At 47.0% G+C, this 25,248-nt stretch overlaps 1 protein-coding gene and 1 pseudogene across 2 annotated transcripts; one reads left to right on the top strand and one right to left on the bottom strand.

The window, feature by feature from the left end:
- Positions 1 to 231: 231 nt before the first annotated feature.
- ROPN1L (rhophilin associated tail protein 1 like) lies at positions 232 to 20,298 on the top strand. Of its 2 annotated transcripts, none has more exons than XM_037165439.2 (6): positions 232 to 317; positions 493 to 666; positions 3,837 to 3,960; positions 5,176 to 5,337; positions 13,590 to 13,765; positions 20,139 to 20,298. In XM_037165439.2, the coding sequence occupies exons 2-6, from the start codon at positions 536 to 538 to the stop codon at positions 20,197 to 20,199; spliced, it is 654 nt and encodes a 217-aa protein (XP_037021334.2). In that variant the 5' UTR covers positions 232 to 317; positions 493 to 535; the 3' UTR covers positions 20,200 to 20,298. The 2 variants fall into 2 exon arrangements, with proteins under 2 accessions (XP_037021334.2, XP_037021335.2); XM_037165440.2 differs by having other exon boundaries at positions 239 to 317; positions 512 to 666.
- Positions 20,299 to 24,105: 3,807 nt separating this feature from the next.
- LOC119063867 (40S ribosomal protein S15a-like) lies at positions 24,106 to 24,577 on the bottom strand (annotated as a pseudogene).
- Between the last annotated feature and the right edge of the window lie 671 nt (positions 24,578 to 25,248).

The following is a 25,248-nucleotide window of genomic DNA, read 5'->3' as shown; positions in this document are numbered from 1 at the left end:
TCGCTGTCAGCAGCGGGAAAGCGATCAAAAGACTCTTCTCTCCTAATTGAAATGAACAGCTCCTGCAGTGGGTCCGTGGCCGGAGTGCGCACGCGCATTACCTTCCAAACAACCCACTGGTAACAACAACCCACCCTCAGCAAGGGACTTGTGCGCGTGCGCGTGCGCAGTGCTAGAGGGCGGGGCCCGCGCACGCCTCCCGGTTGCTTGGTTACTGCAGCGCAACAATAGCGCCGGCTTGCGCTCCGGAGCACTGAGTCTTGGCCGCTAGAGGGGGCGGTTGGCCATCATTTTTCGAGGAGACAGAGGACTAGCGGGTGAGTCTCCGGGGTCCCGGCCCTGCGAAACCGGTCTGTTGGCTAACCGCCTATCCAGGACCTCGGCCCGGACCCGGATTCCGGACTCCGGTCCTGCCCCAAACCCCGTATCCTGGCCTGGGCCCAAACCTGGGGGAGGGCAGACGGCCAACTCACAGCCTTTCCTCTGCCACAGCACACCTTGATCTTTCCAGCCTCATCCTGATCTTTGGAGAGCGATGCCGCTTCCCGACACCATGTTCTGCGCTCAGCAGATCCACATCCCCCCGGAACTACCGGACATCCTGAAGCAATTTACCAAGGCAGCGATCCGCACCCAGCCCGCGGACGTGCTGCAGTGGTCCGCGGGGTAAGTGCCCGGGACCAGTGCCTGGAAAAGCCCGCGGTCCGCGTGCCCAGACGCGCTAGTGAATCCTCCTTTCAGGAGCGGTGGTCCAATGCCCAGAACGCTTAGAGTATCGGCAAGACTTCACTTTGGCATCGGTGGTACCTACACCTAAGTATCTATCTAGGAAGCATCGTAGCTTATCGACCATGGGGCCAGAAATTACTGCACAGTGCTCACTTATCTAAAGAGTAATAACAGTTCCATTGTTGGAGAGTGATTTTTACGCAGATAGACTAAAATTTAGAAAGCATTTGCTTCGGGTATAAAGTTTCTTAATTGTGTTATACAACAATTACAGACGGGAATCTTATGGCCATGTTCAAGAATCCTCCTTGTGCTAGGTACTGGCTGACTCGGAGGACTGAGGTCATGTTGGGGTTCTCAGCCCGAGGCTGCGATAAGGCTCGACTCTGTCCAGATTAGTTCACAGCAACTGAGCTTTCAAAGTTTTTTTGTGGCAAGCTTTCTAACTATTTCCAGAAACAGCCATTCCCAGTTTTAAAATTACAAATCAACAGACCTTGGAACCATTAAAATAAAGCCTTTTGATTTTACAGAAAAACTCTTTGCCCTTTTTCAACAGATTTAGAAACTTAGTTTTATCATAAGAATCAGTATAAGTGCAACTAAAATGTTTCAGTAACTAGCATATCAAGTTTTGCTGACCTCTAAACTATATAACCAAGGTGAATTTGTTTCCTATGACTAGTGCAGAAAATTTGATGGCTTAAAACTACACATTGATTCTCTTAAAGGTCTGGTGGCCCAAAGTCCAAAATCAGTTTTCCCACGCTAAAGTCAAGATGTTGGCAAGGCCTTGCTCTGTCTGGAGGTTGAAGGGAGAAGCTGTCTTTTGGATTCCCCAGCTTCTAGAGCTTCATTCCTTGGATTCTTTGGCTCATGCCCCTTTCTCTGTCTTTAAAGCCAGTAGTGTGGCATCTTCAAGTCTGCTTCTTCTAAGGATACTAGGAATTGCATTTAGGACCCATCCAGAAGACCCACTATAATTTTTCCACCTCCAAATTCTTACATAACAGGCACAGTCCCTTTTACCATGCAAAATAAGACCCGCAGTTTCCCTGATTAGGACGAGCTATCACTGGGGCCCTTACTGAACCTTCCATACGAGGCTCCTACTCAGATATCTGGTGCTTTGCTTTCTGACAAACACTTCTGTCAATTGTTTCTGAAATATTCTCTGAAGGTATTTGCCCAGAAAAATCATGGCCTGAATAAAAGGTAGTTGAGACTCATAAGATTTATTTGTACTCTACTACATTCTAGGATTTAATAATTTTCTTGGAACATTAAATTATCTTTGGTAATGCTTTCAAGACAACTAATTCTTTAAGCTTCACTTTAAAAGACTTATTTGAGAACTTTCTGAATGTTCCATGGAACTAATTTCAGAATTCAGGAGAAAAAACAAGTATTACTCATTAAGCAATGTGTGTGTAATGGACTGGGAGGTGTTCCAGGTCTCTCAGAACAGAATCTGTTAGGATGTTGTTCAGAAGAAGATGAATTGGTCTTGAAAGATTTCATAGGCAGAGATTGGTATTCCAAGGTGAGGACACAGCATATGAACAAAAGGTCTGCGTCAAGAAGAACAAAATAAAAGATAAAAAGAGAGCGGAAAACCAGGGTATATGTGGAAGTAACTGCTGTGGGGCACTCAAGTACATGTTCGAGTTAGCATTCCTTTCAAATGAGATTTACCAGCGGCAAAGGTAGGACAGCCTTGCCCCCCAGCCGGTGTACTTCGCTGTGATGGCACAGCTAGTCGGCTGTGCCTTATTGTGTCATTAAGTAGTTGTGCATTATGAAGTAGGATGGAAGCCAGAATTGGTTGAGCGCTAAAAGGCTACTTTTTCACTCACACGCACCTCCAGGGCACTAGCAGAGCTTAACACAAGCTGGTCTTGTCACTAAGGCAGGCTTTCTCAGTCTTGGCTCATTTGACACTATCGTGGAGACCGTTTGGGGGTTTAGAGAGGAGGGGGTATAGGATCCTTAGCTGCATCCTAGTGTGTATCCACTAGAGGGCGGTAACACCATCCTCCACCCGTGGAGACAGCCAAAATATCCCTGGGAACTGTCAGTGCCTTCTCAGGAAGGGGGAGGCCCCGAGTGGCCCCCTTTTGAGAACCAGTATTCTACAGGCTCCATCCAGCTCAGGTCAGATTTGGTAGGCTGTGAAGAATAAAGTCCATGAGGTGGGTGAAAACCTAATTAGGAACAAAGCTAATTAGGAACATCCATCAGCCTGGCACCTTAGGTCTCAAGGTCCCCATTTGTCTGACTTGCTGCTGCCTTGTTTTGATTCTCCCTCAAACCATTAAATAAATGAGAGATGACTGGAGTTGTCGTAAAAGCATGAAAGCAAAGTTGAATTTGAGGGGTGGGGGAAAAGGGGTAAAATTTGTTTTAGCCTATCAACTGTCTTTTTAACTACATTTTGTTACATATTCAGAGATACTTCTAATTATTCATACCTTTTAGATTACTACCTGTGGCCACCTCCTGCACGCTGGCCCAAAGGGGAGTAAGTTTTGCAGAAAAACCTGCCTGGTACTCCTCCCCCCCCCCACCAGCCAGAGGCTGGGTGTGTGCCCTCTCCTGACTTCTTGCCCCAAACATTTCTATCCTCTTTTGTCGCCCATGTAAGCAGCAATATCTGGGGTCCAGAAAGGACTGGTTAGGGGAAAAGTACTAGAAAAATAAACAAAAAACAAACCAGGCAGGAAGAGTGAAGAGGGGAGGGGCAGCCTCTGACTTAGCATAGTGGCTCAGCCCCTTCCTGGTGGCTCAAATAGAGGGCAGCCCCGATCTGCCTGCCTGAGTTGAATAGGCAGCGATGGCTGCACTCCAGCCCCTGGAAGAATAGCAAGGCCCAGGAGGGTCTGTCACCGTCCCGGGCTTGCAGACAGACAGACAGGCAGCAGGGAGGGGGAAGTAGGGGAGCTGAGTGGAGGGGTGGGGACTGACCTGCACCTTCAGCCTCCAGCGCTTTCCTCCCTGATCACCGCTGGGTACAGGGCGGGGGGGTTCATTTAAGAAAGTGCGGGAATTGTTAATTGATTTGCTTTTTGGGTATTGCTGAGTCTTCAGAGATGCCTGTTGTTTCTTAGGTATTTTTCAGCTTTGTCAAGAGGAGATCCACTTCCTGTGAAGGACAGAATTGAAATGCCCGTGGCCACGCAGAAAACAGACACCGGCCTGACTCAAGGGCTGCTGAAAGTTTTGCACAAGCAGGTATCCGGGGTTTGTCGTGCCAGTCAGCTTAACTTGGGCAAAAGCCCTGCTGCCCCCAGTGCCTGGCGGAAGCCACCACTGCTCTCATCCTCCCCGGGGCTTTCCCCACCGTAACTCCGAGTTTCATTTGACTCTGTGGTATTCAGTGCCTGTCTCTAGTCGAAAGAACCCAAAATAGTTATTCAGGATTAGATTGTAGAAAAGTGCAGTGTCATTTCTTTTAAATACCAGACTAAGATGCTTAGATGCTACAAGACTAAAATAAAAGTCTAAAAATGTGAAAGTATGGCATTCGAGACATGGGAGCCGCAGTGCCAACGTGTGTGCATGAAAGCTGTGTGTGTGCTGAAGCGATCATGTGTGGGGACAGCTGCCCTGGGGAGGGGGTTGCAGGGAGGGCTGGTATCCCACCCTCCAGACAGCCTGGGCCGGGCCCTGCCCCCGCAGCCCTTGGTGCGCCCACCTGCCCACCTGCTCCTTAGCAAAGGAACGAGTTCACGGGAACCCCGCCAGCTTTGGGGCTCAGTGTTCATAGTGCTTGGGTCGTGTTGCTAAAAAACGACACCAAGGATAGAACCTTGATTTTTAAAGTGACTGGTCCCCGTTACACATTTTTTTAAGATAATTTTGTATTTTTAAATTACAGGTGACACACAATATTAGGTTAGTTTTAGGTGTACAGCACAGTGCTCATTGTAGATTTTGAGGTGAGGAAAGATGAGTAGCCACAGAACAGTACTAGCAGGTCACTGAAGTGACCCATTTTTATAGATTGTTTTAAAGTAGTAGGGGGTATAAATTTATTTTCAGTTTTAAGATTTCTTTAATTAACTGTTACCATGTTTATGGGGGTGGGTTTTAAACATTTTTATTTACCGAAGTTCATGTTCATTGTGAAGTATCTGGATAGATTGCGAGTCACACACCCACTGTCAGCCCGCCCACTTTATTAAGCCACAGCGCTGTGCTGTCTTTGCTTCACGGCCCTTGTTGAAGAAGTAAACTCTCGTGGAGTTCGCTGTCCCTGTCTCCGCACGGGCATCTCCCCCACCGCACACACCCCCCTTCTTTCCCCAGGGCTAACCGGGTCGTGAATTCAGAGTTCCCCTGTCCCTCTGTGGGGTTGGCTACTTGGGGTATGTTCAGGTATTCATAGCATTATATTATTTTGTGGATTTTAAAGCTTATATAAATGATACTGTGTTTTCTAAACAGTGTAGCCACAAGCAATATGTGGAATTAGCTGACCTTGAGCAGAAATGGAAAAACTTGTGCCTGCCAGTTGAAAAATTCAGAGCTATCTTGCAGTTGGATCCTTGTGAACACAAAATTGAGTGGATGAAGTTTTTAGCCCTTGGATGTAGCACGCTTGGTGGGGTATGTACTTAGAAATAGCACATCAATAATTCTCTGGAAGCAGGGTCTGACTGAAAAATAACTCGGGTGTTTCAGTGACTGAAGGAAACACATTACTTCAGTAACTGTGTCTCATAAAAGCGGTGTCTTCCAGATACCTAGTGTGTTTTCAGGATTATGGTTGTTTTAATCTACAGAAGTTAAATGCTTATGACTATCTCAATTTAAAAGATAGTAACAGTAGCTCCGGACAGGTAGCTCAGTCCATTCACACTTTGTTCCCGATACACCAGAAGATGTCGACAGTAGATAAAACATATGGATACCGTTAAACTGTATTTAGGTTCTAGAAAAGAATGCATCAGTGACTTTTTATTAAACTACACATCATCTGGCAGAGATAACATCTGTTTTCCTAATCTGTGGAGAGAAGCTCAGAATTGTTTTATACCTTCGTTAAAACCTGTTATTAGTAACTAACAGACACAGTGCAGCTCTGCTGATGCTGAAGTTTGACCCAGGGGCTTCAGAGTGGACACCCAGGTGACCCCACTGTTTCTGAGGCGAGGGGTCTGGGAGCCTAGGAGGTCCATCTCTTCGTGGTTCACACTCATCTCAGGCCCATGCGTGAGACTCTTTGATTCAGTTTTACTTTAAAAAAAATTTCTTTATGCAATACCACCTGACATGATCAGTAGCACTGACAATAACCCAGCACCCCGCCCAAAGCCAGGCTCTCCTGACTCTCACACTTCCCTGTTATTATCACACGTGTGAGGTTTGTCCAGAAGAAGTCCAGCCATTGTTAATATACCAAGAACAGTTTGTGTGACACTGATGTAATCTGGAGCCGAGGAGAGTGGACTGGAATGTGCATGTGTGAACAATGACGACTTCACTGTACTAGTCAGTGGGGTGGGGGCCAGATGCCCTTGAGTGAGCATGTGTACTGTGTGGCTGTCACATTCAAAATGACTGAGCGAGTAGAGCAATGAATCCGTGTCAAATTTTGCATTAAGCTTGAACATTCCTCTGTGGAAACTATTTGGATGATGTACAAGGCTGCAGCTGGGGGCAACTGGAGATCGCAGCTTCATCACTACACTGTGCCGGCTCAGGCATCGCATCTCGTGCAGAGGTTTTTGGTCAAACATCAAATCACCCAGGTGACTCAGCCCCCCTACAGCCCAGATTTGGCGCCCTGCAACTTCTGGCTTTTCTCAAAACGAAAATCACCTTTGCAAGGCAAGAGATTTCAGATCATCGATGAGATTTAGGAAAATATGATGGGGCAGCTGGTGGCAAATGGAAGAACCGTGTGAGGTCCCAAGGTGCCTACTCTGAAGGGGACTCAAGCGTCAGTGTCCTGTGTGCAGTGTTTCTCGTATCTTCTTCAATTAATGTCTCTATTTTTCCTAGTGCATGGCTAGTACTTTCTGGACAGACCTCGTATATACCCCGAGACATACCTTATTATAGTTCTGTTTATATTTATGAAAAGATAATTATGCTGTAGTAATCTCCTGGGACTGTTTCATTCCCAGTCAGGTTTCTACGTTTACCCACCCGTGTCATTACCGGTGGGTGTAGATCATCTCCTGTGCTGTGCAGCACGCCCTCTGTGGGAACTGCAATTCGCTGCCTTTCAATGGCTCCAGCTGAGAAACCCTGAAAGCCCCGTCAGGTCAGGGCTCGGGCCGGTGGCTGCCTGATGTTGCTCAGTTTTGCTGTGTAACTGCCCAGAGGCGGGGTCCCCGCTCAGCCACAGAGAGGGCCATCGGCCCTGGGCTAATTGTGCTGAGGGCTGGACACTGGCTGACCAGTAGGAAAGACAGCAGCGGGGACACCAGTGAGTAGGATCTCAGTGAGGTGTTACAGGGAAGCACAGACAAGTACGTTGAAGTATTTAAAAATTTCATGTTGCTTGGTTTCTCTGGAACTCTGTGAAAGCAAGATTTTAGTAACATGAAATTAGTGTTGAACATATGAATTAATGTTTATGGGTTTGTGCCTCTTAGTTTTGATGAGAAAGCAGAATATTTCATATTTGGGGATCCATCTTTGTAATTTCTATCTCCCTGATTGTGAAAACGAAGCCTCAGATTTAAAACCGCAAGGGATCTGGTTTGGCAGATTGGGTCTCTCGTCCATGTACAGTGCGTGACACTAGATGGAGACATCTCGTCAAGGACGGAGCTTTATCTTCTGCACTGTGTCCTGGGGAAGGGAGTGGAAAACAGCAAGCAGGCCTCTCTTCTTCCTGGAACAGGTTATGTGAGTCCAGCTCCCTCCCCTAACTGGGCCATTGCAGAGGCTGTGCTCACCGTTGGCCCTTGCCCTACCTCTCTCCTAGAGCCCCTTCCTGCTGTGGAAAGTCATGGCCCCTCCCTGCCGTCAGGGATGAAGTTCAAGTGTGAAAGACTCCGGGGGTGGTGGTGGTGGTGGGGTGCTGGCTCACCTGGGCCTGCCCCGCCCTACGCAGTGCAGAGATGAGTTCAAACAGCTGTTGGCAGCAGGGGCTGCAGGGGCTGCAGGGGCAGGGAGACCCCCCCGAAGCAGGCTGGGATGCGGATGCAGGGATTTGGCTTATTGATGCCACTGTATACCCACGTTGGCACGGTAGCTTGGAAGTGCACTGACTTGAAGCTGTGACTTCTAGAAGATGATTCTTGGTGTAGTTTGGGGTCTTAACATGTATCTTTATGCTTTAAAAAAAAGACCTTCAAAAAGTAGGAGATGAAGACGTTGAAGCAAGATGATGAGGAATAATTCAGAACGGGCCACTGCTTCCTTTTTTATCTCGGATTTCTGTGAAATTGGAGCCTCGTCTCTGTGCTTCCATGGCACGCGCTGGTCCTGCCGCCACCTCCTTGTCACCTGCCTGGCTTGTGGCAGATACTGTCCCCGTGCCCGAGAATTTCTCTGAAAAGCCACTCTAGTCAGATGAGTCACGTCTGAGGCCTCCACCGAGACCAGAGCCCACTCCTTCGCGCTGTCACAGCCGTGGACCGAGAACTGGTTTGTGCCGAGATTCCAGAGTGAGCGCGAGAGGCCGGCACCCCTGGGCCCACGGAGCTGCCGTCCTGTCTCGCTCCCAGTGTGAGCTCGGCTCTGGTGGTTGTGTGGGGAGCTGCAGGTGGGGGTCGGGGCCCCGCGGGCCGCCCGAGGTAGGTGACCTGTGTCCTCACATTCCTGCCGCACCAGCACCATCGGTGGTCCTAGAATGTCATTACACTTTCTCAGTCAGTGTGTGTAGGGAATGGGGGTCTCGGTTCACAAGTTTTTGGTGCTCCAAAACTGATCCCCATGCTTAAAAAAACAAAACAAAAAATTTCCATGCACCGCTTTAATGCTTGAGAATATCGCTGGTGGGGCCTGTCCCAGGGGTAGAGGGGGCGTCTCTTTACTCCCCACCGCCCTCCGTTCGGTGCTGCCCGGTCAGCCTCTGAAGCCCGCTCTGTGTACAGCGCCCTCCGTAAGTGAGGGCTCCGGCCCAGGCCTGTTCGGTGACTGAGAAGAGGGGGCCACACTGGGGTTTCTGGGCTCACCTGTCCCCAGTGCCACTTAGCCCATTACCAGGCCCAAGTCTCTCCCTCGGTGGGGAAGAGGAGAGGTGGGGTGCGCTTTCCACGGTGCTGTCGCTGTGCTCCCATCTAATCCACCCATGACAGTGGGTCCCGGACGTGGTGGTCCCTCCGTCCCTTTCCTGGACAAGGCCAAGGGCAGCGTCCAGCCTGAACAGGTTTGGCTTCACTCTGGGACCACGTCCCAGCCCCTCAGAGAAAGTGGGTCTCCCACCCTGACCTGCCACGAGCCCCAGAACAGCTTTTTAAACGAGAATCCTGTGAGGATAAGAAAATGGAATGAAGAGGCTCACGGGCTTTCTAAAAACGAGAGTTGGGGTGAACACCCCAGTTTGACACTAAATCTGTCTGCCTCCTGAGCACAGTCAGGCTGCACCTTAGGGAGCACGGCCTTCTTTGTTCCTGTTTTATCTGAAGGGTCAGTCAAGACATTGTTCTCGTCTCCACTTCCATGCTTGCTAAATGGGACACTTTGGGGGGGTTGGGTGAGGTGCTTCTGCGTGTCATCCTGATGGCAGCTAAAACCCTGAAACTGAGAAATGCCACAGAACGGCATGTGGAAGAGGCTCAGGAACCACAGGTGCCTCTGCGCCTGTGTTTCTCACACGTCTGCACTTCAGTTTCAGATGGTGGCTAAGAACAAAGCAAGGGGGGGTCAGTCACCCCTCCCTGGGAGGTCTTAGGTACCTGCGAGTACCCACAATGGCAGGAGGTGAGAGGCAGGCCACCTGCCAAGGCTGTGAGCAAGAAGCCTGACTACCTACCGCCCTTTGGAGTCACAACCTGTTTATAAGAAACAGCTCTTAGTGCAAAACCAAGCAGGTTGCTTTATGATTTCTTTTGGATATAAAAATTACTGCAAGTCTTGCTGTCAGAAATGTTAACACTGGTAATGTCATCGTGCCTTTGCAGAAGGCAGTGATGCTAGGATGCTGGATGTATTTCTTTCCTTAAATACCTCCTCTCAGGAGTGTTGGAACCTGCCCTCACGCAGATCCCGTCTGCCTGCTCCTCACCAGCCGTTGGGCCCCCTTCCACTTGTGTCAGATGCGAAAGTAAAATCCAACGTAACAGCATGTCTTTGCAAAACTTCAAGCAAGAAACATGTGTTGTGAAACACACAGCTTCAATTTCAGCGAGTCTTCTCTCCAGCACAGCCTTTTAGAGGGCGGCTTTGCCGTGCCTTACGGAAGTGCAGTGGGCAAGTGGCGCTTCCCAGGGAGCGCGGTGGGGACTGCTCTCCACCCAGCCCCGAGTCCCAGCTGTCAGTGACAGGCGGCAGTTCTGCTCAGCCCTCACCTCCTGCAGCCCAGTGCCTTAAATCCTGGGAATGCGGCCCAGTGTCTGCCCCACCCTTCCCTCCCTGAGCCAGCCCAGCGGCTGTTTGCGCGGGGGAGTTTGGTGCTCAGCAGTGCCTGCCTTTGCGGCCGGCTGGTTTACCTTGAGCAAGTAACGTTGCCTCTCTGGGCCCCACTGTCCTCACCTCACATGGTTACTGTGAGGAGGACGGGGATGCCCTGTCAAGCACTAGACGCTTCATCCTGTGCAAGAACCTCCTTTCTGTCCCGCTGCCTTTTCCCCTCCCCCTGCTGGAAGCACAAGGAGATTTTTCTCACATATGCACTGGGAGGACCTGGTGGGGCTCCTGGAGCACTGGGGAAACAAGCTGCCACGTTGGGAGAGGGTCACATGTCCAGGACCTCACTTGTCGGAGCTGAGGGCAGCCACCAGCCCATCTCAGCAAGATGAGCTTCTAGCAACAAGGAAATGAGTTCCACCAACGACCAGGGTGAGGCTGCCACTGGTTCCCTCAGCACTGAGCCTCCGCATGGAAACCAGGCCCTGGCTCACACCTGGACTGAGCCTGACAAGGGGACCAGCTAAGCTGTGCCCAGACTCCCGACCCCCAGAAACTGCCAGATAACAAAGGTGTGTTGTTTAAAAAAAAGCAAGACAGAAAGAAATGGAAGGATGGAAGGAAGGCAGGAAGGCAGCCCTGGCTCAGCCATTTGCATGCCCCTGAGGGGGTCAGAGTGCTCTTCCCACACCGTCACTGATGCAGGCAGGCGGGTCCCAGACTTTCCCTGCAGCCTCTGCTTTCCTCTGGGAGGAAGACCCTCATCTGCAGCGCTTGCCCACGCGTGTGGTAGAACTGCTCCCCTCATCTGCAGCGCTTGCCCACGCGTGTGGTAGAACTGCTCCCCTCATCTGCAGCGCTTGCCCACGCGTGTGGTAGAACTGCTCCCCTCATCTGCAGTGCTTGCCCACGCGTGTGGTAGAACTGCTCCCACCGTAGCTGGTTTCAACCTGCCCACAGATGGCCAGCCATCTCACTAAATTCCTGGAAACCTGGCACTGTCTTTGACACAGGCGATGGCTCCCCCACCCCGAATGCATCTCCTCAGGCCCTCGTGGCTTGAATGGCTTGAAGGGGAAGCTGGGATGGGTCACCTGCTCTGGAGGCTTGGTGGTGTGGGGTGGAAGGCTTCCCTGAAGATGGACATCTGGGCTGGAAGTGGAGGATGTTGGCCATGCTGGGGTGAGGGTGCATGGTGCAGGCAGAGGGACAGAGCGTGAGTGAGGTACCCACTGTGCAGGGGAGGCAGGCTTGGTGCTTTACAGAACTGAGACAAGGCTCAGAGCAAGGGCAGACCCTGCACAGAGTGCAGTGGGCGGGTGCCCCCTCGAATTGGTAACAGTGTGCTTCGTCCCCAGGTATGTTGTGCATTAGCTTAGGAGGTGTATCTTTATGTAGTCAACTTTATGAATTTATTAATGAAAATATATAGAACCGTATGTAGCATAGCATCATAAGTTTTTCAATGATTTAAAATTCACTGTGATTGGCTTTAACATTATTTTTGGAACCACCTTGGATATGATTAGATATGGAGAAGCTTTGGGCACTGAACACAGGGGAGATGTTAACAGATGTTCCAAATGGGAGAAACCATGCAAGTAAGTCAGTTTGGAACACCCTTGGCAAACTTCAGAGATTTTCAGTTCTGCTGAAGGTGGGCACTGTTTCGTTACTGAGGCGTGGTCTCCCGGCCCTCGTGAGGAGCAGCGGAGACAGGCAGCTGGCCTTCGGGAGCAGACGCCACCCTCCCGGGGGTTTTCCCGTCAGACCTGGTTAGAGGGCGTCATCTCTGTGACTATACCGTGACTCTGGCAGGGAACACGACCATCATTCTTGTATCCTACCTAGACACCCAACTCCATGCTCCCATGTATTTCTTATCCAGTTTGTCTTTTTTGGACCTTTGTTAGGTAACTAGCAAGGTCCCCCAGATGCTAGGTAAATAAATGGGATCCAAACAGTCTATTTCATACTGAGGGTATGTGCTCCAGTGGTACCTCTTTGCCCTTGACCTGGGAGTCACAGTATGTCTCCTCCGAGCCCTAATGGCCTGTGACCACTACATCGCTGTCTGTTAACCTCTTCACAACGCAGGCACTGTGCACCCTCAGCTTTGCCAGAAGATGGTGCTCACAGCCTGTTCTGTGGTGCTGGCACCTTAACTGTTTGCTCCTTGACTTTGAAGTAGCCAAGATGTGGACACTGAGAGGTGGGTCATTTTTCCTGTAAGACGAGAGCATTAATCAAGGTGGCTTAGGTGTATTAAAAAACAATCGAGTCTGTTTTTGCTTTTGGAGTGGTATGTATTCTAGTACTTCTATCACAGATTCTCTTACACAGTTATCACTTAAACTTCCTCCAGGGTCGGGTCATCAGCCCGGCAGCACAGAGTCCATAATACCTGCAGTTCCCCCTGCAGCGGTCACTCTGGTTTATGGAATAATAATGTGTTTGTACACGTGAAGCCACAGCATAGCGCCTCCCAAGGTGAAAGCAGGCTCCTTCCTCTCCCTCGCACACAGCTGCCACGCCCAGCCTGGACCCGTCTTTAGAAACTAAGATGCGAGGATTTTGGGAGCCTAGGGGCATCGCAGTGTCTGTGATCTGTAGAGGCTGCTGAATCCGTCGTCAGCTGGTCGTGAAAGCTGACAGTGGCTCAGCCAGCTTTTGAACCTCGATCCTCTAACAGATGAGGAAGATGAAGATTTTGAAGAAGATAGTGATGATGATGATACTGCACCTCTTCTTCCAGAACTGTGGTGATAGCGTGGTTGGACCTGGAGATTATCATGCTAAATGAAATAAGCCAGGCAGTGATAGAAAAATACCACATGATCTCACTTATAACTGGAATCTAAAGAACAAAATAAACTAATGAGCAAAACAGAGCCAGGGGCGCAGAAACAAGGAACAGACTGGTAGCTGTAAAAGGGGGAGGGAGAGGGTGGGACATCTTGAAAGAAGGTGAAGGGACTAGACAAAGAACATATATGCATCACCCGTGGACGTGGACAGCGGTGTGGGAGGTGTATCTTTGAGGAGATCAGTATTCCCAGTTTAAAACTTACTCCTATTTTAATATAAAATCGGTGGATTAAAAATGTTCAGACCAGTTGCATCCTGACGAAACCTTTCCTTTTTATTTCTTTCTTTATGGCAAGTATACACTCACCTGGTCCTTAATTTAGATCAAGGACATAGTGTACTTTGGGAGACTTTCTGTAAAATATAATTATGTATTCTGCTGGTGTCTTTGCTGACAGTTTTAGGAAATCCAAGCATTAATTGACACCCTCTGCCACCCTCCCCCCTGTTTGTGATGTTTCCAGTCCTTGAATAGTGCAATGAAGCACTTGTGTGAGATCCTGACCAAAGACGAGGAGGGGGGGCCCGCACGCATCTCCTTTGAGACTTTCTGTTACGTCTACCGTTACCTGTCGGGACTGGACCCTGACGCCTCCGCCGTGGAAACCGAGGTCTACCTCACCTCTCTAAAGGAAAACATGTAAGTAGCCCTCCGGGGTGTGCGGGACTGCACGTCTTATCTCTGGCAGGTGCCTGGGTCCCCGCTAATCGTGCCGTGACGTGATGGGAAGGAAAGGCGCCCACACGAGATGTCACCACGTGGGGCTGAGGAAGCTGTGACAGGAGGCGGCTTTCTTCCCACGGGATTCGGGGCAGTCGGGAGTCCAGTTCCCTTCAGGCTTCAGAGGGAGAAAATTCGTCCCGTCTTTAAGAAAAGTTTCTCTAAATTTATCTTGAGTCTTAAGTGTAGTGTGTCAAGTGGGTTAAAACCATTGCATATTGAAAAGAATTCATTTCTCAACGACGAAACGCAGAAATGGATCACTGCGTGTGGAGGGCATGGCTGGGCCCATTGACACAGCTTCGTCCTCTGTGCCGGCAACATTTCTGGGGTGCTGACTGTGTGCCCCATATTGTGCTGGTTGGTGAGGGGTGTGCAGAGGAAGAACAGCCTGGAGGGCAGGTAGGGCAGTGGTAACTACCTGTTTGCCCCAGGTATTGGGGGCCGTGGCCCCACAGAAGATGCTCCCTGAGGATGGGGGTGGTGCCCTCATGGGCTGAAACCCAGGAAGCCCATTGATTACAGGGGAGGAGGCTCTAGGTGAAGCAGGACAGACCAGCTCCCTCAGGCTGCAGGAGGGAGGGAGGGAGGGAGGGGTGGGAGGAGAGAGACAGAGGGAGGGAGGCTATGATCCAAGGCCTTCTGGGACCTCCTGGGCCACTGCCCCCAAGTGCCCAAGCCTCACACCTTCCATCAGGAGCTGTGGGCCCCAGCACATGTTTTCAGAGTGCCTACTCTGTGCCAGGGATGCAGTCCATGGATCAGGTCACTTGGGGCCCGCGGGGCTGCAATCCTGGGGACACCAGATGCACAGATCCCCAGAGAGCAGCAGGTGGGCTCTAGGGCGGTGAGGACCAGAGAGCCCAGGGAAGGGGGCTGGACCAGGAGGACGCACATCCCCTCTTACTCCCCCGGAACCTTCCACGTCTGGGATGCCCCAGTGAGCCCTGGGCCAACTCCTCCCTCACTTCCTGCCGACAGAACCCTGGCTGCCCCACAGCCCTCGCTCTTTGTCCCTTCCAATTTCCTCTCCTCCCTCCTTCAAAATCATATCCCCTCTGAGGCCCCTGGCAGCTGACTGCACCTCCAGACTCCATAGTTCACTGTTTTATCTCTCCTCTGTCATCTGCCAATTTCGTAAGCACTCCCTTGTGGCTCCTCGGTTATTTCTTCCCCTCCCTGTCACTCCGGACACCAGCAGGCCCTTGGTGGCCCAACACTCTGCCTTCTCGAATCTCTATCTTGGCTCACACGGTCTCCTCCTCTGCAGCCACCCTCCCCCCAGTCCCTCCTGGGCCGCCTCCTCCCACACCTGTGCCACAGCCCCTCCTGCCTTCCTGCGGCCACCCCCAGGCCCTCCGCACAGGGCGACCTGCACCCTGCCCAGCACGTCAGCAGCTTCCCCCAGCCTGCCCTTCACACCACTAACAAGCCCTGTGGAGGAGGAGGAGTGACAGAGGAGGAGGATTAGTGTCATCCTACCACCAGACCTACTGGCCTCCCGCATCTGACTCGGGGTCCATCCCCTCCGCCCACTTCCCTCCTCTCAGGTGGTGGGGGGCAGTCTTTGCCCTGGAAGAGAGCTGCCCCCATTGTGCCTGCCGTGGGACACCACCAGTGTCCTCCTCACTCCTGGCTGGGCTGGAAAACCAGGAACACGGGCTGAGGAGATGCCTGGGGTGGGTGGGGGTACGGCTGTGGGGCAGCACTGCCAGGACCTAGCCCGGGAGGCTCTGGAGGCCACCGGAAGTTTAGAGCAGCCTCTTGTTGCCAGGACCCTGGCCTGGTGTGTTCTGCCTAAGGTGTAAGTCCACATAAAATTCCACTCCGTGATTTTCTCTCATCACTTGGTTAATGGTGCTTCCCCAGCTGTGGACAGGAGCTCCAGTTGGCCACCATTCTCTGTGGCTTGAGGAGAAGGGTGGTAAGTGGTCAGCATGACAGGTGTCATTCTCCAATGCTCCGCGCTCTTCTCTTGGCAGCCACAGGAGACTGCTCCGCTGTGACCCTGGGCCTGTAGGAGATGGCTGCTTTTTACAGTAAAATATGATTTAGAACCGCTCCTAACTGTGCCCCTTTTACTTTTAAAGTGAGAGCCTTAAAGACAGATCTCCTTTTCCCCATTGACACTGAACATCAACATTGTTGTAGTTCAGTATTTTTACAGTGTATCTACTGATGTCCACAGTAGAAGTTTACTCATGTCTACTGTCAAGAAATAAAATACCTAAAAATAGAAAAATCGAAAGATACAATTGCCAATCCAGAGCTTCATAGGCTTAAGACAGTTCTTTAAATTTCACTGAACCAACTTTTGAAATGGAAGGGTACCTTTGTTAATTAGTGATTAAAATTTGAGTTGTCAGTAAAGAAAAATTGTTAAATATAGTGCTGATTTTTGGCATTAAAAATAAAGTTTATTGCAGTATTGCTTGAAATAACAATAACGAAAGACAGGTGAGAAATATTTGTCAGAAGGATACATGTGAAATATGGTATGTCCATACACAGGAATTCCATAAGGTTGTTAAAATGAGGCAGATTTGTTGTCTTCTGAAGACAACAAATTTGTAGAGCTGAAGATTTACAGCTTCAAGACACAGCTGTAAATATAAAATGCATGTTACAGAACAGTAGAATAGCTCATTTGTGTAGTTAGAAACACTTTTATCTGAAGAGTAGCAAACAATTTTTAATGGTGATAATCTTCATGGTTAAGAAGATTAATTTACATTTTATACCTTTCTATGCTGTGTTTGTACAAATGTATGATTTATATTGATTTTAAAGGTAAACATTTCAGTACTTTCAATGCATGGCTAGTAACAGGGAAAAATGCTCAGAAGCAAGGGGTAAAGTAACATTTACATGATGATTATTTATAGATAAATGTCTGACGTATGAAGAATAGAAGTAAAATAGCGTTACTATAGTCAGGCTGCTAAATTAACTAACACCAAGTAGGTTGGGGCATGAAGAAACTATTCTATCCCTGTTTTAACGAGCCTGGGAACTTCAATGTTGACCTTGCCAGTCCTTCACCAATGCCTGCATATACACGAAACCTCCGGACAAACCTCTGATTGCCCCTGCAGGATGTTCTCATACCTAGACTGCCTGAAATCCATCACGCAGGCCACCAGTCATTTAGGTGATTGCCATCTCAGACCAATCCAGAGACCAAGAATTCAGAACTGGTTCTTCTCAAGAATGTACATTTCACAATAAGAACTCTTGGTTGCTCTTTCTTCTTTGGTACACTGTGCATTGCCTAATTGTTTTTCTGGTCTGCAAACCCTAAGGCCCTTGAAGAAATCTTTGTCATTTCTTTCCAACCGAAGCCTCCCGATTTCAGTTATGCCCAGCTGACACATGTAAAAGTTGAGCACAAACACTGGAAGGTTAACCTGCCTATCGCCAGATAACAGGCTTGTGGCTTACTTTAACATTTTTAATGCTTTTATATATATATATATATTTTTTAAAGATTTTATTTATTTATCTTTAGAGGCGAAAGGAAGGAGAGAGGGAGAGAAACATCAATGTGTGGTTGCCTTTTGTGCATCCCCTGCTGGGAACTGGCTTGCAGGGAACCGGCCTGCAACCCCAGTATGTGCCCTGACTGGGAATTGAACCGCGATTGTCTGGTTCACAGGCCCGCGCTCAATCCACTGAGCTACACCAGCCAGGACTGCTTTTCTATATTTTTTTAACATATTAAAATGAGAGTGCAAACTTTAAATACCAAAAATAAAAAAATAAGTATCTTCAAAAATAGAGATGAACAGGATGATCTCTGTGCCAGGTAAAGCTCAAAACCTCAAAGACACACAAGTCGACCATGGCCAGTCCAGAGACAACTACTTTTCAGCCAATTCCATGGAGCTCTTTAAGCAAAGGATTTCACTGTGACTGAGACAAGGGAGAGATTAATAAAGGGAAGGGAAAAAATGCCATTTTAGTACCTTGTTAAGTAAAGAAAAAGATGAAATTCAAGTCAGTGGGAGCACCAAGAAATAGAAAACTATGATGAAATTACATTAAGAAAAATGTTTTTCTACTTTCTTTTTTCCAGTTTTTATTTGTGTTTTTTTCTCCACCCTCATTCCTACCCCCCTTTGGCTTTGTCCATGTGTACTTTATACATGTTCCCGACAACTCTTCCCCCTTTCCCCCCATTATTCCCTTCCACTTCCCCTCTGTTTACTGTCAGTTTGTTAATTTCAATGTCTCTGGTTATATTTTGCTTGCTTGCTTGTTTTGTTTAGGTCCCACTTATAGGTGAGATTGTATGGTATTTCTCCTTCACCTCCTGGCTTATTTCACTCAGCATAATGCTCTCCAGTTCCATTTGTGCTGTCGAAAAGGGTAGGAGCTCCTTCTTTCTTTCTGCTGCACAGAATTCCATTGTGTAAATGCACCACAGTTTTTTGATCCATTCATTTACTTATGGGCACCTAGGCTGCTTCCAACTCTTGGCTATTGTAAATTGTGCTGCTATGAACATTGGGGTGGCATAGGTTCTTTTGAACTGGTGTTTCAGGATTCTTAGGGTATAAGCAGTGGAATTGCTGGGTCAAAAGGCAGTTCCATTTTCAGTTTTCTGAGGAAATTCCATACTGTTTTCCACAGTGGCTGTACTAGTCTGCATTCCCATCAACAATGTAGTAGGGTTCCTTTTCCTGCACAACCTCATCAGCACTTGTTTGCTGATTTGGTTATGATGGCCATTCTGACTTGTGTGAAGTGGTGTCTCATTGCGGTTTTAATTTGCACCTCTGCTGAGTGATGCTGAGCATCTTTTCATGTGTCTCTGGACCCTCTGTATGTCCTCCTCAGAGGAGTGTCTGTTCAGGTCCTTTGCCCCCCATTTTTTTAATTGGGTTGCTTGTCTTCCTGGAGTGGAGTCATGTGAGTTCTTTATATATTTTGGAGCTCAAACCCTTGTCTGAGGTATCATTGGCAAATATATTTTCCCATATGGTTGGTTCCCTCTTCATGTTGCTGATGTTTTCTTTAGCCATGCAGAAGCTTTATTTTGATGAGCTCCCATTTGTTTATTCTTTCCTTTATATCCCTAGCGCTAGGAGGCATATTGGTGAAAATATTGCTGTGTGGAATATCTGAGATTTTCCTGCCTATGTTCTCCTCTAGGACTTTTATGGTGTCACAACTTAGATTTAAGTCTTTTATCCATCTTGAGTTTATTTTTGTATCTGATGTAAGTTGGTGGTCGAGTTTCTTTTTTTTTTTTTTGTATGTAATTGTCTAGATCTCTCAATATCATTTGTTGAAGAGGCTATTTTTACTCCATTTTATGCTTCTTCCTCCTTTGTCAAATATTAATTGACCACAGAGAGACGGGTTTATTTCTGGGCTCTCTATTCTCTTCCATTGATCTGTGCATCTATTCTTATGCCAGTGCCAGGCTGTTTGGATTACAGTGGCCTTGTGATACAGTTTGATATCAGGTATTGTGATCCCTCCTCCTTTGTTCTTCTTTCTCAAAATTACTGTTGCTATTTGGGGTCATGTATGGTTCCATACAAATTTTTGAAATGTTTGTTTTTTATCTGTCAAATATTTCATTGGTATTTTAATAAGGATTGCACTGAAGCTATAAATTGCTTTGGGTAGTATGGACATTTTGATGATGTTAATTCTCTCAATCCATGAACATGACACATGCTTCCATTTGTTTGTGTCTTCCTTAATGTCTTTCTTCATAATTGTATAGTTTTCTGAGTATAGTTCTTTTACCTCCTTGGTTAGGTTTATTCCTAGGTCCTTTATTTTAATTGCTGCTATATCAAATGGGATTTTTTCCTGATTTCTGTTGCTGATATTTCATTGTTGGTATATAAAAATGCCTTCAATTTCTGAATATTGATTTTGTATCCTCCTGTTTTGCCAAATTTACTTATTAGGTCGAGTAGTTTTTAGTGGAGTCCATAGGATTTTCTTTGTACACTATCATGCCATCTACGAACAATGACAGTTTTGCTTCCTCCTTTCCAATTTGGATGCCTTTTATTTCTTTTTCTTGTCTGATTGTTGTGGCTAGAACTAGTACCATTTTTTTTAACCTAGAAATAAATACCCATTTTTAGAAAGAAAAATAGAATGCTTTAATTTTTGAGGTAAGAATTATTGATTAGAGACCATTAATCGTTTTAAGGTAAAAATTTAAAATTATATTGCATTTAAATTATACTAAATCATATTGTTTCATAAAATTAGTATTGTATTGTGAGAAATTACTAATACATGTCTTTATCTGTTTCTATTTTAGATCTAGAAAGAATGGCATGATAGGACTTGTGGATTTCTTAATTCCACAGAGGAAAATTTAAAAAACCTCAAACAGAAAACTCAGAAGACATGCCATTAGTACAGAGAAGAACACATTTTAATGTCAAAAGAGTGCTTTTTAAAAACTTGGCACCAATTACAACTTGTCATTAACCACATACATACGTTGTGTGAGTTTTTGTGGTAATGAAATGTGACCAGTGCATCTGGAGGGGCAGGGTCTATTTAATGATTACTTTTCACTATGTTCTTGTAAGAACCTTAAAGGCAAATCATTTTCATTAGTAACATGATCTAGTTGAGTAAGGCCATCTCTTTGGAAGCCACAGAGTACAGAGGGGGATGGGCAGTTTAAAAATGGCTGTCCTTTTCCTTCACTGGAAACTTGACCAGCAGGACGAAGATGCTCTTTACTTCTTGGAGGGTGCACCTAAGACTGGCCAGGAAGAACATCTTGGGTGAATCTAGGTCTTCTCTGGGAAAGGTGGACCTAGGAACTCGTGCTTGCTCAAAGGGCAGCCATGGCCATGAAGCAAACTAGACGAACTGTTGGTCCACTGAATAGGAGTAAGCATCCAAACCCTTTACTTGCATTCCTTATGTACAGTCTTATACACAACATTAAACCAGTAGAGCACTCAATGTAAGGAAATACATGCATCTTGGGTAATTTTTCTGAGAACTTGGGAATGGTTTGGCTTGTTGCTTCTCTGAACATTGGCCACCATGCCAGTCAATGTTATCAGTGTTCTAAGACTTGTGAAAACCCAAAGTCAGGAGAAATATTTTCCTATTATCTGAAAGAGTTGGTTTTTGCACTGAGATGTTTAAAGGATATTTTCATCTCAATACTAAATGGCTTTATTTGAGATGCTCATTTGTCTAGACTTTGGCCATCCAGTAAACAGACAACACATCGAGATTATTCATAAATTTACAAGTAGCTTTTAGAGTTTTCAAAAGTTTTTACAATTTTTCCTGCTTAAAACTTTTAATAGTTAGTGATTGCCTTTTTTTCTTTTTGAAGTGTATTTTATTGATTATGCTATCACAGTTGTCCCAATTTTTTCCCTCCTTTATCCCTCTCCACCCTGCACCTCCCCACCCTCCAGCATTCCCCACCCCTTAGTTCATATCCATGGGTTGTACATATACGTTCTTTGGCTTCTCCATTTCCTATACTGTTCTTAATCTGCCCCTGTCTATTTTATGCCTACCAATTATACTTCTTATTACCTATACCTTTTCCCCCCATTCTCTCCCTCCCCACTGATAACCCTCCATGTGATCTCTATTTCTGTGATTCTGTTCCTGTTTCAGTTGCTTGCTTAGTTTTCATTTTTGTTTTTTAGGTTCAGTTGTTGATAGTTGTAAGTTTGTTGTCATTTTACTGTTCATAGTTTTCGATCTTCTTTTTCTTATATAAGTCCCTTTAACACTTCATATAATAAGGGCTTGGTGATGATGAACTTCTTTAACTCTAACTTATCTGGGAAGCACTTTATCTGCTCTTCCATTCTAAATGATGGATAGCTTTGCTGGATAGAGTAATCTTAGATGTAGGTCCCTGCCTTTCATGACTCTGAATACTTCTTTCCAGCCCCTTCTTGCCTGCAGGGTTTCTTTTGAGAAGTCAGCTCATAGTCCTATGAGAACTCATTTGTAGGTAGCACTCCCTTTCCTCTTGATACTTTTAAGATTCTCTCCTTATCTTGAATCTTGGGGAATGTAGTGCTGATGTGTCTTGGTGTGTTTCTTCTTGGATCCAACTTCTTTGGGACTCTACGAGCTTCCTGAACTTGCATGTCTAATTTTTTTTTTTTTGCCAGATTGGGGCAGTTTTCCTACATTATGTTTTCAATTTCTTGCTCTTCCTCTTCTCCTTCCAGCACCCCTATGATTTAGTTGTTGGAGTGTTTAAAGTTGTCCCAGATGTTCCTCAGACTCTTTTCATTTAAAAAAAAAATTCTTGCTTCTTCATTCTGTTCTGGTTGAATATTTATTTCTTCCTTTTTTTTCCAAATCATTGATTTGAGTCCTGGTTTCCTTTCCTTCACTGTTGGTTCTCTGTATATTTTTCTTTATTTCACTTTGTGTAGTCTTCATTTCATTTTGTGACCAAACTCAATAATTTCTGCGAGCATCCTGATTACCAGTGTTTTGAACTCTGCATCTGATAGGCTGTCTATATCCTTGTCACTTAGTTCTTTTTTTGGAGTTTAGGTCTTTAATTTGGGCTGTATTTCTTTGTCTCAGTGCACCTCTTACATTGTAAGGGGTGGGCCTTAGGTATTCAACAGGGTGGAGCAACCCAGGCCGCTGTGTTGTGGTGCTGTATGTGGAAGAGGGGTCAGAGAGGAAACAATACCATTTGCTCGGTTCTTGCCCCACTTTCTGTCACTTCCCTTGCTTCCCACAAGCAGATTGTGTCCTTTCAGCTGCTGATTCCCAGGGGGGTGGGCTTGTGTACATTCTAGGGCCCTGTGGGCCTCTCCAGTGGACTCTCCTATGAGACTGCGAATTTCTCTGACAGCTGCAACCCCCACAGGTTTTTATGGCCAGATGTTTTGAGGCTTTAGTTTCTCCATGCTGGAACCCTGGGTTGTGTGTTCTGTCTCGCTCCCCAGTTCCTCCTGGCTTATCTGCCTGTGAATGTAGGAAATCCCTTCCACCAGCTACAGCCTGACTACAGGTCCTCTCCACCCACACCATTTGGAAAGACTACATACTGTTTGATTCCTACTACATAACTACATAACCCTCTGGAAATGGCAAACCATGGTGATAATAAAAGAAGGAGTGGCTACAGGGAGTGGGTAGGGATGAAAAGGCAGATCACAGAGGTTTTAGGACAGTGAAGAAGTACTCCGTGTAATATTAGAATGGTGGGTGCATACCATTATACAGTCGTATGAACCTGCACAATGCAAAACACCAAGGGGAACCCTAAACTGTGCACTCTGGCTAATGCTGTGCCAATGTAGGTTCATCAGTTGTCACCAATTCCCCACTCTGGTGGGGAGCATGGTTGTGGGGGAGGCTGCACAAGTGTCTATGCAGGGGAACAGAATGAGGGAATGTTCTACAAGCCGGGCCTGCTGGTGTTTGTCCCTGGTCTCAGAAGGTGGGTCTTTCTGGAGAGTGTTTGCCATAGAATTGGAGGTGGAATTTCCTTGAAAACCTTGCAGTCCCCAAACTGTTTTGGTCTAAGTCCTGTGAGGGACCTAAAATTCAAAAGGAACTTGACACAGAAACAGAGACCTGCCTTTGTTTAGCTGATGCCACCTGAACATAAGATATCATCCCTGTGTGGTGTGTCAGGGAGGGAACCAAAATAAATTCTTTTTCTGAGGGCGAACACACATCTCGACAGCCAGTGCCAAACTAGGTCTCCAGAATACTATTAGATTCAACCCCAAATCAGCAGAGTTGGAGGTAGGTGTCCACCCCAATCCTGTCCCCTTAATGCTGGCTCACTGGCTGTCCCTGTGAAGAAAACAAGATGGAGTCAGTAGCACTAAGCTGAATTACAATGGAGTCTGTGTAGTCAAGGTTCAGACCAGATGGGCTGAAGCAGAAGGAAAAATTTCGATCTTAATTTAGCCTGTGAATTTACAAATCTGAACTTTTCAGCTGTGCAGCACTGCCCAGAGATATACAAATACCTCCAGATTACCTTCTGTAGGGCTTAGGAAAGACTGTTCATGTGCCCAGACGACCTGACATCTGGAATGTCATTATCTCAGACCAACCCAGAAGCTAAGCATGCAGGACAAGCTCTTCTCAATAATGTGCTGTTTACCATAAGAACCCTCAGCTTTTTTCTTCAGACCACTCTGGGTGTTACCTGGTAGCATTTTTGATTTGCAAGTCCTAAGACCTTTGAATAAAACTGTCATTCTTTTTGGTCCATTGAGGCATTTTATTTGCACATGTGTATTATATCCCTAGGAAAAGAATCCCAGGATTTTCCCTCCTGTGTGTTCTCATCTTGCGTCCTCATGGTCCATGATGCCCGCTGAGGTGGTCAGTACAATGAAACCAAACTGACGGGACAGAAGCAGGTGGTTCTGCCATTTTCCCAGCTCTTTGAGTTGTATTTCAAACCTGGGGCTGATTACTCCACACTTATTTAATCTGTCTGTGAGATTTACAATTTTCCCAGCTCTGTGGTCATCAGTAATTTCAAGTTCACCAATGTTACCATGTTTCATCATCGCAGTTCAAGACAGAAGGTGACTTTGGATCACAGCCTAATAAGAGCCTGGTGTTTGTCTCTTTTTGGCATTGATACTGGTTGATACTCTTGAGAGCACCAGCCAGCACATTCACGCACACCAGTTTGGCGGCACAAAAAGATGGTGGAAAGAGAGAAGGTCTTGTTTCCAGTTTCGAGTTTCGAAAAGCCTCCTGGTTCATCTACACTTGATCGATACCAGCCAGGGATATGGAGGCAGCCCCTTAGGTCTGGCCCCACACTGAGATCTTGGTGGTCTGTCCCTGCAGTTGCTGCCACAACACAGTGTGGAGTCTTCCTCCGGGTCACCCAGCTCCGCTGCAGCCCCAAGGCTGTGCCTTTCTGTTGACTGCCACCACTGGGGTCCCCTGAGAGGCTGGGCTCTGAAGAGGAGGCAAGTGAACCAGTTTTGTAGTTAACCCAGCATGAAAAGGGGAGGCTTTTCTGTCCCATTTGTGTCAGGGAGCCTCCGGTATCTTGTTCTCACATCCAGTTTGAGGCTCTGGGCCCAAACCCGGTGGCTTCCTCTCCATCAACTAGGTGTTTAATATTCAGACACAGGGCCTCATCTCATCAAAGAGAACACGTTTTCCTTCTCATGCTGAGTTGGACTCTTCCTGTCACATAGTCAAATCATCTGCATTCTCCTTCAGACCCAGTTATTCCTTTTACAAAGAGCCATAGGAAATTCGACTTCCAATTGAATTGTTAACTATCTTTGGGAAACTCACTCAAATGGTTTAAATAATAACCACAAGCCTTGTGGCAAGTATCATTAAGTAATCAAAGTGTTGGATAAAATAAACCACGTGACTGGAATGTTTGAACAAAGGAGCTTGAAAGAGAGACCAGC

This window comes from Artibeus jamaicensis, unplaced genomic scaffold (genome assembly GCF_021234435.1).
Source record: "Artibeus jamaicensis isolate MK-2021 breed Jamaican fruit bat unplaced genomic scaffold, CSHL_Jam_final scaffold_369, whole genome shotgun sequence".
Taxonomy (NCBI): Eukaryota; Metazoa; Chordata; class Mammalia; order Chiroptera; family Phyllostomidae; genus Artibeus; species Artibeus jamaicensis.
This window is presented reverse-complemented; position numbering and strand designations above follow the sequence as displayed.

Bases quoted from the DNA above. Each gene is read 5' to 3' on its own strand.
- ROPN1L (XM_037165439.2), top strand. From the start codon at position 536: ATGCCGCTTCCCGACACCATGTTCTGCGCTCAGCAGATCCACATCCCC. The intron at 667-3,836 runs GTAAGTGCCCGG...GTTGTTTCTTAG, and splicing joins GTGCTGCAGTGGTCCGCGGG to GTATTTTTCAGCTTTGTCAA. The intron at 5,338-13,589 runs GTATGTACTTAG...TGATGTTTCCAG, and splicing joins GATGTAGCACGCTTGGTGGG to TCCTTGAATAGTGCAATGAA.